Genomic DNA, 13,982 nt, shown 5'->3' on the forward strand with positions numbered 1-13,982 from the left:
TTTTGTACAGACAGGGTTTTGCCATGTTGCCCAGGCTGGTCTCGAACTCCTGGGCTCAAGCGATCCACCTGCCTTGGCCTCCCAAAGAGCTGAGATTACAGGTGTGAGCCACTGTGCCCAGCCAATTAATATGTTTTTCTCTTGTTAATCTGTCTTATGTCAACTTAATTCTCAGGCCCAGCTGGAGACCCTAAGATGGTAGAGGTTAAGTTTTGCCCCCTCTACAATAATAAAATCCTTGAAGACAGGGACACTGTTTTAGATTCTTTTTTATTCCGTGATTTCTAACAGAAAAACATCTTAAGCACCTTGTAAACTTAGGGTTTGAAGGATGACTAAATCTTTCATCCCAAAGTGATCCACAATCCTGATTATTTGTAGACTGTGAAATGTACTTTTCTTTTGTACCATTAGGCATGTGAAAATGTAAATGGTGTGGTCCTTGAAGCAAAGAGAAAAGTAAATGATACACCAGAGTCTCAGGCTGGACCCGCAAGTGAATAAAACAGGTAATGAATTCAGCTGAGCAGATACAGACAAGGGTAACCTACAGCTTTGAGGCTTGGATGTCTCTGAAGCTCAGAGACCCTCTACTCACATACCAGGGAGGGGACAGGTTTTCGCATTCCATTTTTTAGCTTCAGAAACTGCGGCCTGATCTATCACGTTAGAAGGAGGGAAGAGCTGTAAAGTGAATGTAAAGATTTCGCTGTCTTTGGAGCAAATATAGATTAAAATTTGGTGAGTTTATTGAGTTTATGATGCAACTCCATTTTAACTATCTAGAGAAGGTGGAAGCCAGAGTGGACCTACCAGTCCAACCCACTCAGCCTTCAAGAGAGGAAGATCAAATCTCTCCTCTGGAGTGTCTAGCTCTTGGAGAGTGAAATAGACATTCTTTCTTTCCCGCAACTGAGCTCAAGGTGAAGACTTTGCTCACTGCAGCTGGTGTGAGCCTCCCCACACCCCTGCACCTCAGCTAAAATTGCAATCAGATCAACAGTGGTGTAATTTTTTAAAAAAGAGATGGGGTCTTGCTCTGTGACCTAGGCTGGAGTGCAGTAGTGCAATTATGGCTCACTGCAGACTCAACCTCCCAGGCTCAAGCAAACCTCCTACCTCAGTCTCCCCATTAGCTGGACTACAGGCACACATCTGGCTAATTTTTTAACTTTTTCTAGAGATGGGTATCTCACTATCTTGCCCAGGGTGGTCTTGAACTCCTGGGCTGAGTCGATCCTCCCACCTCGGCCTCCCAAAGTCCTGGGATTATAAGCATGAGTCACTGCACCCAGCTGGCTGGTGTCATTATTAAGAACAATTTTTGTATCCCTCCTTGTGCTTACCCATATTCTCCGAGTTGCATTCAGCTGTGTACTTTTTTACAATGAGAAATTTAAAACCAGCCGGGCGCGGTGGTTCACGCCCGTAATCCCAGCAATTTGGGAGGCCAGGGTGGGTGGATCACTTGAGGTCAGTAGTTCAAGACCCACCTGGCCAACATGGTGAAACTCCATCTCTACTGAAAATACAAAAATTAGCCAGGCGTGTTGGCGGGCGCCTGTAATCCCAACTACTCGGGAGGCTGAGGCAGGAGAATCGCTGGAACCCAGGGGTGGAGGTTGCAGTAAGCTGAGATCACATCACTGCACTCCAGCCTGGGTGACAGAGCAAGACTCCGTTAAAAAAAAAAAAAAGTAAAAAATAAGGAATTAAAAAAAACAAAACGCTTTACAGAAAATAAAAATATATTAAAATATTGAGCACTACTTGAAAACTTTCTATTGAAACCATCCTCACTGTGTTGACAAGAATTTCATGCCAAGTTCTAGGCAGAAATATAGTTATAATTAAGCATTAATCAGGCTGTACTTTGGCCCACTTCCTTGTTGCTAAAAGTCACCTAGCACTACATACTGACCATTTGCATTCCCATTGTTCCTATAGACAGGATCTCTGACATTAGAATCATAAGCTTTCTGTTTAAGGATAGCTTAAGATATTTTTCAGACCTTGAATTCCAGCTACCAGTTTGAAGATCCCCAGAGAGGAATGGGGTCAGCTTAAGAATACAGGTTCTTCAACGCCCTGTCCCATGACTTCACCCTGCACTCTTCAATCAACGATCTCCACACTATAGCCCTCTCCAAAACCCTTAAAAACCTTGACCCCAAATTCCTCAGGGAGATGGATTTGAGGTTTCCTCCCATCTCCTCCTTTGGCGACTCCATGATTACACCTCTTTCTCTGCTGCAACCCTGGTGTCTGGGCGTATTGACTTGCTATGTGCACGAGTCAACGAACCTAATAGTGTTACATCATTTTCAAAAACAGTATTTACACCGTTGCACCCATGGAACAGATGAAAGGACACGAATAAAAATAACTCAGGCCGGGTGCGGTGGCTCACGCCTGTAATCCCAGCACTTAGCGAGGCCAAGGCAAGTGGATCACAAGGTCAGGACTTCGAGACCAGCCTGGCCAACATGGTGAAACCTCGTCTCTACTAAAAATACAAAGATTTGCCGGGCACAGTGGCTCACGCCTGTAAGTAATCCCAGCACTTTGGCAGGCTGAGGCGGGTGGATCACCGGAGGTCAGGAGTTCAAAGCCAGCCTGGCTAACACGGCCAAACACTGTCTCTACTAAAAATACAAAGATTAGCCAGGTGTGGTGGTGGGCGCCTGTAGTCCCAGCTACTCGGGAGGCTGAGGCAGGAGAACCTCTTGAACCCGAAAGGCGGAGGTTGCAGTGAGCCGAGATTGCGCCACTGCACTCCAGCCAGGGCTACAAGAGGGAGACTCCGCCTCAAAAAAAAAATCCAAAAAAACACAAAGATTAGCTGGGCGTGGTGGCGGGCGCCCCTAATCCCAGCTACTCGGGAGGATGAGGCAGGAGAATCGTTTCAACTAGGCAGCGGGAGGTTGCAGTGAGCCGAGATCGCTCCATTGCACTCCAACCTGGGTGACAGAGCGAGACTCCGACTCAAAAAAACCAAACAAACGAAAACTCAGTGGGAGTGTCTTCACTACGCAGTCGTCTATTCAGCAACCTTGACAACAAGCTCTGGCACTCAGTTTCTATTTCCCGGGAGTTGCCCAGCGCTCCGCCCACGCCCGCTTGCAGAACTCGCCCCGCCTCCGCCCCACCCATCGTGTGACGTCTCCCTGTCGGTCCCGCCCCTCTACTTCGCGTTGGTCCCAGGACTGTAAACCGCGTCCGGAAGCCCCGCCTTTTCGCCCCCGCCCGCATGCGCACGCGCACACGAATGCGGGCGCACACGAATGCGGGCACACCCTTGAGTCCCCTCCACAGCCGCGGTTTGGTCCCAGCGGTCCAGTCGGCCGGTGCTGCCCATCCGCCCCGCCCCCTAGACGCACGTCCGCTCGCCCGGCGCCCGAGCCAGTCCGCGCGCGCGCCGTCTGCGCCCCGAAAGCCCCGCCCCAAGGCGCGCCCGCCCACCGCTCTCCACGTGCTCGCTGGAGGGCGGTGCGAGGGGCCGAGCCGACAAGATGTTCTTGCTGCCTCTTCCGGCTGCGGGGCGAGTAGTCGTCCGACGTCTGGCCGTGAGGCGTTTCGGGAGCCGGAGTCTCTCCACCGCAGACATGACGAAGGTGAGAGGCGGCGGCTCGCTCATGGTCCGCCGCTGGGGCCCTGCCCGTGGGCTACTGGGCTGCGGGGCTGGTGGAAGCCGCGGTGTCCTGGGCGCCCAAGCCAAGTTGCAAAAATCAGTTTAAAAGAAAAATTCTCTCCTTGCGGGGATCGGCCTAGGCCGCTGAGGACCCCAGCGGTCGTATTGAGGGCGCGATTCCCCTGCTCGGGGCTAGGGGGTGATGGCTGTAGCCGCCCTTTACCCGGCTCCGCTCGGCCGCGCACTTGCTCCAGTCGTCACCCGCGGTCCTGGCAGTAACCCGGGGAAAGACGCGGCGGTGGGGCTCCCATCCGAGCTTGGAGGAAGCCCGAGTTTGCCAAGGTGAAAGGGTTTCTGAGGTCCCAGAGTCACAGGGCTCCTTCCCCCGCGGAAGTGAAAGGTCAGGGAGTTAAGTGGCTTGGAAGGGTTTCTAGAGGAAAAGCATGCCTCTCTAGAGAAAAGGGCTTTGCGGAGAGACCCACGTTTCCCAGAATTAAGAGCATCTTCCAGAAGAAAAGTGAACTCCAAAAAATTACGAAGGTCGCTCTTCAGATGTGAAGGATCTGCAAAGGGAATGGCTCTCGGAACCAGCACAAGCTTGGGAGTCATGCCTAAGCACCAGAAAGAGATGACTGTCCCTGCAGAAGAACGTTCTAGGGGGATCTTGAGCTCCAGTCTTCCTGCAGGTATCTCAGTGACGGAGGGACCAGTCGCCTGACCAGTGCTGTCTCCAGTAGTGTGCCACAGCCTACCCAGATAACAGTTGCTCAGTTGGCTCCATTGATTCCCGGGGAGTGAACAATCTTAGGGAAGTTAGAACCTGGCAGAGTTACCAATGCCAAGGAAGGCTGTTTTCTTTGGTGGAAAAGACCGAGAGGGCACTATTCTAAGTGTCTGTGTGGTTTTGTGGAAAGACCAACTGCTGGGCGGGAAGACATCTGGATTCTCACTCAGTCCTACCACACAGGAGCTCCTGTGTCAAACTAGGTTTCAGTTTCCTTATCGGTCAAGGGGGATAAGACTACTTGTTCTTTCCACCTCACAGAGTTGCCATGAGGCAGACAAAACATTTTTAAAGTCATAAATTGCCGTGCAAAAGTAAATACTAGGTATTACTAGGTTTGCTTCCTCATTTCTGGTATTTGAGACCTGAGACTTGTGAAGGAGATGAAGGGAGTGAGCCGCTAAGTGCTTAGCAGAATGCTTCTACCCTCCCTAGGAAGTTGGTACTTCTCTTACAGCCTCTGTGTTGACCACAGTCCTTACGTGGCAACAGTCCTTATGATGGGAGGCACAGCCATTGGCTTGACTGGAACGGCATCCTAGAATATCTGGGATTTGCACTTGAGGATTGTAGGGGAGGAAAATCTTCCTTCTATCCTCCTAGGTTCTGTGGCTGGGCCTAAGAAAACTGACATAAGATGTATTAACAAGAGAAAAGGATACAGATTTTATTTATTTTACGTGTACACAGGAGTCTGCAAGAGGAAAATGAAGACCTGAAGAAGCGTTGGGCCCAAAAGCTTGTATACCTTTTTAAACAAAGAACAATGCATTGTGGGGGTGTGACAAGACAAAGGGGCTTGGGTTAGTAAATTGTGGAATAATGACTAGGAAATCACATGGGGGTAAGTAACAGAAGATAAGGGTGAGTTCAGTAGGTTTATTTGTACAGGTCCATTTTGGTGTTGACTTCCAGTTTCTGGTGATAAGGATGTTTTCCTTTTCCTGGTACAGGGAGATCACCTTTCTCATGGGAATTTGTATGACCTGCTTTTAGGGAGAAAGGGAGGTCAGAGAGTACCTCTGCACCTGCTGTTTCTCAAATGCCTTTGGCTCAAAATAACTAATGTGCCAAAGCGGTATATTTTGGAGTGGCATGTTCTGAATCCTTTCAGGGTCTAACTTGGTGACAAATAGATTTTTCTTAAACAAAACATCTTTCTGCTTTATTTGAAAGTGAAGCTGTCTCCTGGGAGTGAGCACAGAAACCCAGGGCAATGTCCAGGACGGGCAGTGATGGGTCTTGCTTTGGCAGGAATCTGAAACACTTGGGCAGGTGCACATGTAGCTGACCCCAGCACCTGCTTCTTTTTTTGCTTTCTTCTCTCCATGGGGAGGACACGGTTTGGGTGGAATTATTTGTTCCTTCTGGAATTTGGGGACTCCTGAGCCTCTCTAAAGGATCTACTCTAATTCTATTATATTTATGTTTTTTGCTTATTCCCAGGGCCTTGTTTTAGGAATCTATTCCAAAGAAAAAGAAGATGATGTGCCACAGTTCACAAGTGCAGGAGAGAATTTTGATAAATTGTTAGCTGGAAAGCTGAGAGAGACTTTGAACATGTAAGTGTTGCTTGTGGGCTCTAGTTCTTAAAGTGCCCCCAAGTCGAAACAGTATTTTTTCTTTCTTTTCTTTTTTGAAACAGAGTCTTGCTCTGTTGCCCAGGCTGGAGTGCAGTGGCACGATCTTGACTCACTTCAACCTCTGCCTCCTGGGTTCAAGTGGTTCTCGTGCCTCAGACACCCAAGTATCTGGGATCACAGGCATGCCCCACCACTCCCGGCTTTCATATATATATACGTGTATATATATATATATATATATACGTGTATATATATATATATATATACACGTGTATATATATATATATATACGTGTATATATATATATATATATACGTATATATATATACGTGTATATATATATACGCGTATATATATATATATACGTGTGTATATATATATATACGTGTGTATATATATATATATACACACGTATATATATATATATGTGTGTATATATATATATATATATATTTTTTTTTTTTTTTTCAGTAGAGTTGGGTTTCACCGTTGTTGGCCAGGCTGGTGTTGAACCCCTGGCCTCAAGTGATCTGCCTGCCTCGGCCTCCCAAAGTGCTGGGATTACAGGTGTGAGCCACTGTGCCAGGCCAAGAATATTTTTCTATGCCTTTTTGTCAGAAGAGACAATGCCGGGAAGTGCTCTGGCCAGAAGCAGAAGTGAAAGCATGTGTCTTTGGAATGCACTTTGGTACTTTCTGTTTCAGTATGGATGGGTCTGCAGTTCTGGGAAGTCAGGCCATTTCCAGCCCAATCAGAAATCTATTGTGAAAGACTGATCCAGAATAATCTGGAAAGTACCAGATTTCCTCAGCCCACCCTCCTGGCTCAAATTCACTTTCCCCACCCTCTTCCTCGCAGCTGCCTTCCCACCAGCCTCTCTGCTTCTTTTAACTCCCCTTTTCTTGTGAGAGCAGGATCCCTAGGATGGTTAATAGCAGCCTAAGGGTTTTGCTCTTTTATTGCATGCCTGAAGTTTCAAGGGCTTCTCAAAATTTAAAATATCTGTGAATCACCTGAGGATATAGTTAAAATACAAAAAGTCTCCATGGGGCTGGAGATCCTGACGGTAGGGAAACATTGTAACTGCGCGCTGTATTTGGTAGACATGGAAGTATCCATGTAAACCACTGCAACTATGTATTATTCGGATTATAGATAGCCTATTAGAACCTAATAGATGCAGTCTAATAATTATAGTAACTAATAACCAGTTAAGAGAATTTGTATCTCCTCTCAATTTTTTATCAGTTCTTGTAGTACACAGAGCATTCTCAAGTGCATTGATTAATTCATTAATCCAAAAGCTAACTTGTGAGTACAGAATGCCTGCCTTGCTAATGGATGGCTGTCAGCTGCATTCCAGAGCATCTGTGCTATGGGCCTCTTATAGTCATGGATCTGTTTTGTTTGGAAATTGCCCAGGATAGTCAGTATCCGGTTCGGGTATCCAGTCTGTGGAGAAACCACATAGATATACAACCTCCAAGCCAACCACCACTTAGATTACTGCAGTGTTTTTGGTGTCTTGTGGCTTTTATTGAAAAAGGTTTGAGATTCATTCGGTTCAGCGTCAATCCGTGCTCAGATGCCTTGTGCAGCTGTAGCATTGCTTTCCATTGTTTTTAAATATGTTTGTATTAAATCTAATATGAAAGTTTGTTAAATAGTTTTTGAGCTAGAATTAGAAAGGCTACACCTAAGAAATTTGGGCTGGGCACGGTAGATCAGCAGTGTAATCTGTATTACACCTGTAATCCCAGCACCTTGGGAGGCTGAGGTGGGAGGATTGCTTGAGCCTAGGAGTTTGAGACCAGCCTAGGCAACAGAGTGAGACCCTGTCTCTGTTAAAAAAAAAAAGAAAGAAAGAAATCTGGCTTGAGAGGATTCTGTATTTGGATAAAAACATAAGTGAAAAAGACCATGGAAGCAGTTAGCAGAATAGTGTGATAATGCTGAGTATGTAAGTGTGCCTTCCCAAGTGAACCGAGCAAACTACTTGTTTTAAAACGACTGTTGCCTCTTGTTTTAGATCTGGACCACCTCTGAAGGCAGGCAAGACTCGAACCTTTTATGGTCTGCATCAGGTATGAGAAGAACGTGATCATTTGGTAAACCCTCAATGAGCACTGACTGTACACCAAGTATTGGGGCTGTCTAGTCATACTAAACATGATGTGTTGGATTGTATGATTTTATTCCAGTATTAAGCAGAACATTTAAGATTAAGAGGTGATTTGCTGTCAAAAAGTACTGCCTATCTTATATTCCTCAATCTGAAGGCTTTCTTTATCCGGTTGTGGCTCTGGCTTACACAGAATTATTTGCGAGAGTATCCTCACTTACTCTGCCTCTCAAACATATAAGTTGTACAATTTTGCCAGGACACAAAGGTTTTAAGAAAAAAAAGCCACAACCAAATTTCACCGTGCATTTAGCCCTGTTGCTGCAGTTAAAGTAATTGTGTGGGAGCTCAGTGAGTCTCCACATGTAGAATTCCTTGCTGGAAATGAACGCTTGAAAGAAATAAAGTGGTTGATTTGGTGTATCTGTGGGACAGGACTTCCCCAGCGTGGTGCTAGTTGGCCTCGGCAAAAAGGCAGCTGGAATCGACGAACAGGAAAACTGGCATGAAGGCAAAGAAAACATCAGAGCTGCTGTTGCAGGTTATTTCACTTTTTAAGTTTAAAGAATCCAGAGGATCCATTCTTTATGATGACCTCTCTTTCCCCCTTTTTGTCCTTTTACCAGTTGCCACCCCTTACCACGTTCACACAGAAATAATTCATCTTAACAAAAATTCAGTTCCTCTTGCTGAATATGGTTGGTCTTATGATAAATACAGAAGGTTAGCTAATGGAATTTTATTTTTAATATATCTATATCTCGTTTGGGTGTTTTACTACCATTTGTTCACTCTTGTCATATTAGAGCTGTGTTTTCCCAGAACCTGTAGTGTATAGATTTTTTGTAACGCCACCCTGATGCCTCCCGACTTTTAAATAACACAGAGTCATCAGATTTTACAAATAAAGAGACTAAGGAAGCAAAGCGTGGCGTGCTTGTTTATCACTAGCCAAAGGTGTGTGCCTGTCCCAGTATGTCCCAGGCAGAGGCCATTGAGTCACTTAGCATTAAGCAGCAGGACGGGCCTAATACCGTCAAGAGCCATGATTAAAGATGCTTTGTAAAACATTTCTGAAACAGTGATAATTGGCTTGATTACTCTTTAGGCCTGTGTATATTATAAATGCTCATTAACTTTACTTCAAATATCATTGAAGTGGTTATTTAATAACTTTTGAGAGTTTTTGCTGACCTGATCTTAATAAAATGCTGTGTTAATAATGGACTTTGCTCAGTTCTTTGGATATAATTTCAGCGTCATCATTTCCCTGTCATTTTTAATCAGAGAAGCTCTTGGCAATTGGGAAGCTTCATCAGGAAATCGTAGTGTTTCAGAAATAATCCTAGGAATAATTGCCACTTCCTGAGAGCCTGTACGGCTCTGGGAGGAGCTATACATTGTCTCCATCAGCCTGTCCTCACCACCACCTGGGAGTGAGGTACTTGCTGTAAAATGCACTCACATCTTTGCAGAAGAGGAAATGAGGCTCAGAACATTCGGGTATCAGGGCTGGGATTTGAACCCCAGGGCTGTTTTCTCAGCACATCACATCATGCCTCTGCTGTCTGCTCTTTGAGTTGTCTTGGACTGACTCTAGTTTTCTGATTCCTCTGTCTTTTCAAGCGGGGTGCAGGCAGATTCAAGACCTGGAGCTCTCGTCTGTGGAGGTGGATCCCTGTGGAGACGCTCAGGCTGCTGCGGAGGGAGCGGTGCTCGGTCTCTATGAATACGATGACCTAAAGCAAAAAAAGAAGATGGCCGTGTCGGCGAAGCTCTATGGAAGGTGATGGAAGCAAATTAGGAGGAGGGTGGTGCTCCCTGGCGTTCTGACAGCCTGGCTTTTGGGATATGAGCTGCCTGCTTTTCAGCGCCACCCACAGCTGCATGGCTTGGCTGTGACCTCCCCATTGCCTCAGCCATTTTAATAATGTGGTCAAAATTAAGCCCACGCTCTGCTCCTGGCTCTCGGCATATGTCTGATTCCCCCATGACTCCCTGACCCCTCCCTGCTCTGATTACAAGGAAGCCATAACCAGGTAGCTCTTACCTGAGAGAGAGGAATGACATGACAGACATGTCCCACAGGTTTCAACCCAGATGATGTTCATTCATTTACCTGGCACCTGCTGGCCTTGTGCTAAACGAAAGCACCACACAGATGAAGAGATCCTCTGGATGCTTGGTCCTTGCCCTTGTGGGCTAGTGGGGTCCCTGCCATCAGGAATAAATAAGATGAGACCTTCAGCAGATGGTGCCAAGCACAGTGGGGGCCCTGGCACTGGCCAAGGGTTGGCAGCTGTGGGGAGTCGGGGAGAGTGCAGGCTCTGCAGCCAGTCACCATGGGCTTAAGTCCTGGCTCCACCACTTACTCGTTGGGGGACCTTGCTGGTTACGTGGCTGAAATCTCTGTGCTTCATTTTCTGCATTTGTTTACTAGGGTTGTAATACCGATTTCATGGGGTTTGTGTCATCATCCAAAAGAGCACATCAAGTAGGGGGCACGTGGCAGGCCTTCTAGGCCATCTACTGTTACTCACCCACCTCTGTGCTGCCACAGGAAGAGCCAGGGTTGTGAAACACGTGCCTGTATCCTTTCTCTTCTAAAGCTGGTCCTGCTTACAGATGGGTTGGAATTTGGAGCCGCGACGTAGGTAAAAGAAAGCAAAAAGGTCTTCAATTGCCACGTTAGAGCCATTGCCATACGCTTGCTTTGCAGTTAGCACTTGGGGCTGCAGCATTCCTGATACAGTGAAGGAGAACAAAACGGGCCTTTCTGTGGAAGCCTCTTCTCTTCATTTATGTGGTAGATTTAGAGCTTCAAAGACCCCACAGCACAGGCCCTTTTTCATGTAGATGAGGATTCTGAAGGGAAGTGCCTGACTGGATACCCTCTGGTTCTGCTTTGCATGGCCATGTTTTCTAGCTCTTTGCACCATACCATCTGCTGCCCTGGGTCAGATCACAAAAAATGAATCCAGGTCCTGTGTGCCAATTGTTTTTGATTTGTAGTCTTCCTCTTTTGTTTTCTGTAAGGTAAGAGTGTCTCCTAGTTGGCAGGCAGTCAGCGTTCTTGAGAGGTTGTTTGACAGTCACTTTATCTTTCTTCTGCCAGTGGGGATCAGGAGGCCTGGCAGAAAGGAGTCCTGTTTGCTTCTGGGCAGAACTTGGCACGCCAATTGATGGAGACGCCAGCCAATGAGATGACGCCAACCAGATTTGCTGAAATTATTGAGAAGAATCTCAAAAGTGCTAGTAGTAAAACCGAGGTCCATATCAGGTAATTCAGGATTGTGTCACGGACTCGAGATGTTACAGCCAGAAGGAGCCCTTGAGATCCTAAAATCCAGCTCCCTCACTTTTTAGAGGAATAACTTGAGACCAGAGATTTGAGATGACCCACTTGGGTCCACATGGGGAGCTGGAATAGAGCTGAGTTTGAGGTTCTTTCTATCTTTCCTTGCCTTTGAGAGAGAGAGTGCCATGATATACTATGTACGTGTATATTTCATAACTGTGTTATTCAGACACAATTAACATACCATACAATTCACCAATGCAAAGTGTGCAATTCAGTGATTTTTTTTTTTTTTTTTTGAGACAAGGTTTTGCTCTGTTGCCCAGGCTGGAGGGCAGAGGCATGAACATGGGCTCAAATTCCTGGGCTCAGGCCTCCCACCCTAGCCTCCTGAATAGCTGGGATTACAGGTGTGTGCCACCATGCCCAGCTAATTTCTTAATTTTTTGTAGAGGTGGGTCTCCCACTGTGTTGCCCTGGCTGGTCTTAAACTCCGGGGCTGAAGCAATCTCACCTTTTCCTCCTAAAGTGCTGAGATTACAGCCATGACCCCCCCATGCGGCCTGATATTTAGAATATTCACAGAGTTGTGCTACCATGACCACAATCAATTTTAGAACATTTTCATAACCCCCAAAAGAAACCCTATACCCATTAGCAGTTACTCCCTGTTTCCCATTCCCTAAAGCCATCAGGGGATGGACACTTTGGTTGTTTTTACCTTTTATTTCTTTTTGGTATATGCCTAGGAGTTGAATTGCTGAATCAAATGGTAGCTCTGTTTAATTTTTTGAGGAACTTAACATGGTTTATTTTGGTGAATTATTCCTATCATCACTTTTGGACACAAATGAAGAACACAGCATGCCTAACTAGACATGGGATGAGAATTTCTGCCACATAGATTCCCTTAGCCTAGACTCCAGCATTGGTGCTCCCAGGTGTCCCTGAATGCTGTGTCAGTGGGAGGCTGTTGGAGCTGAAAGCCTGATCGTCCAGTTCCGTCGCTCTCTTGGGATCTCCAGCCCTTTAAGCAAACCAACTCTGAGCATTTGGGAATTTATAATTAAAACAAATCAACAGGTATTTGTTTGACCTAAAGAATTCTTTATTGTCAAAGTTGTTTCCCAAGGGTACTTCCATTTAAAAGAATTCTTTAGTACTTAACTGTGATTAGAGTTCTTGTTTTTCAGGAAAGCATCTATGGTTTAGACAGAGTGAAGAAAAATTAATAGTCTATAGAAAGCACAGTACTTAGAGCTTGATAAAATTTCTGGAATGGTTAGTATGTGTTTAATCTATAGCAATGTTTAGATTCTATAAAAGTATCTTTTTGGTCACCAAATAGTGGTTATGACAGCCCCTCTGGTGTGCCTGGAATTTGTCATACAAAGATGCATGAAGTGGTCCTTGTCCTTGCAGAAAGTGAGGATGTTGTAAGAAGGAATAGGGAGGTAAATGGCATTTGCAGAGGGTGCTGCAGGATCAGAGGGACGAGGGGGACTGCCAAAGAATATGAAGCTGCTGGTGCGATTGTGCATGCCTCTATTTGCAGCTACTCAAGAGGCAGGCAGGAGGGTCTGTCAAGTCCAGAAGTTCAAGGCCAGCCTAGGGAACATAGCAAGACCCATCTCTAAAATACAAATTTTAATAAGAATATGGAGTCTAGGCCAGGCATGGCGGCTCATGACTGTAATCCCAGCACTTTGGGAGGCTGAGGCAGGTGGATCACTTGAGGTCAGGAATTCGAGACCAGCCTGGCCAACATGGCGAAACACCATCTCTACTAAAAGTACAAAACTTAGCTGGGAGTGGTGGTGCGTGCCTGTGATCCCAGCTACTCGGGAAGCTGAGGCACAAGAATTGCTTGAATCTGGGATATGGAGGTTGCAGTGAGCTGAGATCGCACCACTGCACTCCAACCTGGGCGACAGAGAGACACTGTGTCTCAAAAAAAGACGAGCCTAAGGAGAGTCCTGCAGGTTGCTTAGAAGTTACAGTACAAGAGAGTGGGGCAGGACAGTTCAGGTGAGGAAGCTGCAAAACTCGTAGCCGAGCAAAGGGAAAAGAGTTCAGCAGAGACCAGGCAGGACGCATGGGTGGGGTATGACTCGTTAAACTGAGACATAGCCGCGCTAAGCACTCTCCATTGTAGGTCGGTGTATATCAAAGAAACACAGGCAGTTCTTCCACAAGGGCAGGACTTTAATCAGACATCAAGTACTGAGTTAATGATTTAAAATGCCCACATTGCACAGCCTTGTTGTTGTTGTTGTGTTTTTTTTTGAAGTGATTTTTAAAACTGTTTCATCTTCCGATTTAAAATTTTTTTCCCTTTGAAGTGTGCTGGTCATCCCACCATGATGCAGTCCTAGTTTAATCATTTTAACAAGTGGATGGCAAATGCCGGAGGAGCATTCCTTGGCTGTGGTTGTTGCTGGTCTGCAAGAGGATAGAATTTCTTTCTTGGCCTAGTTACCGTGGCCAGAAATCAATACAAAGCCCTTTTGTGCTCCCAGCCTACAAAGAAGAGCAGTATGGCATCAGTTTTCTAGTTTGAACTA

General features: G+C 46.1%; 1 protein-coding gene across 2 annotated transcripts in view; it reads left to right on the top strand.

Moving 5' to 3' along the window:
* Nucleotides 1-3,154: 3,154 nt before the first annotated feature.
* The window catches only part of LAP3 (leucine aminopeptidase 3), a 31,074-nt gene continuing 20,246 nt past the window's right edge, over nt 3,155-13,982 (top strand). The window contains exons 1-6 of one of the 2 annotated variants that reach the window (XM_019025475.4): nt 3,155-3,614; nt 5,862-5,977; nt 8,028-8,082; nt 8,556-8,661; nt 9,747-9,906; nt 11,236-11,400. In XM_019025475.4, coding sequence (XP_018881020.1) covers nt 3,513-3,614; nt 5,862-5,977; nt 8,028-8,082; nt 8,556-8,661; nt 9,747-9,906; nt 11,236-11,400 — 704 coding nt within the window. In that variant the 5' untranslated portion in view covers nt 3,155-3,512. Of the gene's footprint in view, nt 3,615-4,904; nt 5,260-5,861; nt 5,978-8,027; nt 8,083-8,555; nt 8,662-9,746; nt 9,907-11,235; nt 11,401-13,982 lie in introns of those variants that run through there. The other variant, XM_055385455.2, reaches the window with a different exon arrangement.

Source organism: Gorilla gorilla, chromosome 3 (genome assembly GCF_029281585.2).
Source record: "Gorilla gorilla gorilla isolate KB3781 chromosome 3, NHGRI_mGorGor1-v2.1_pri, whole genome shotgun sequence".
Classification (NCBI taxonomy): Eukaryota; Metazoa; Chordata; class Mammalia; order Primates; family Hominidae; genus Gorilla; species Gorilla gorilla.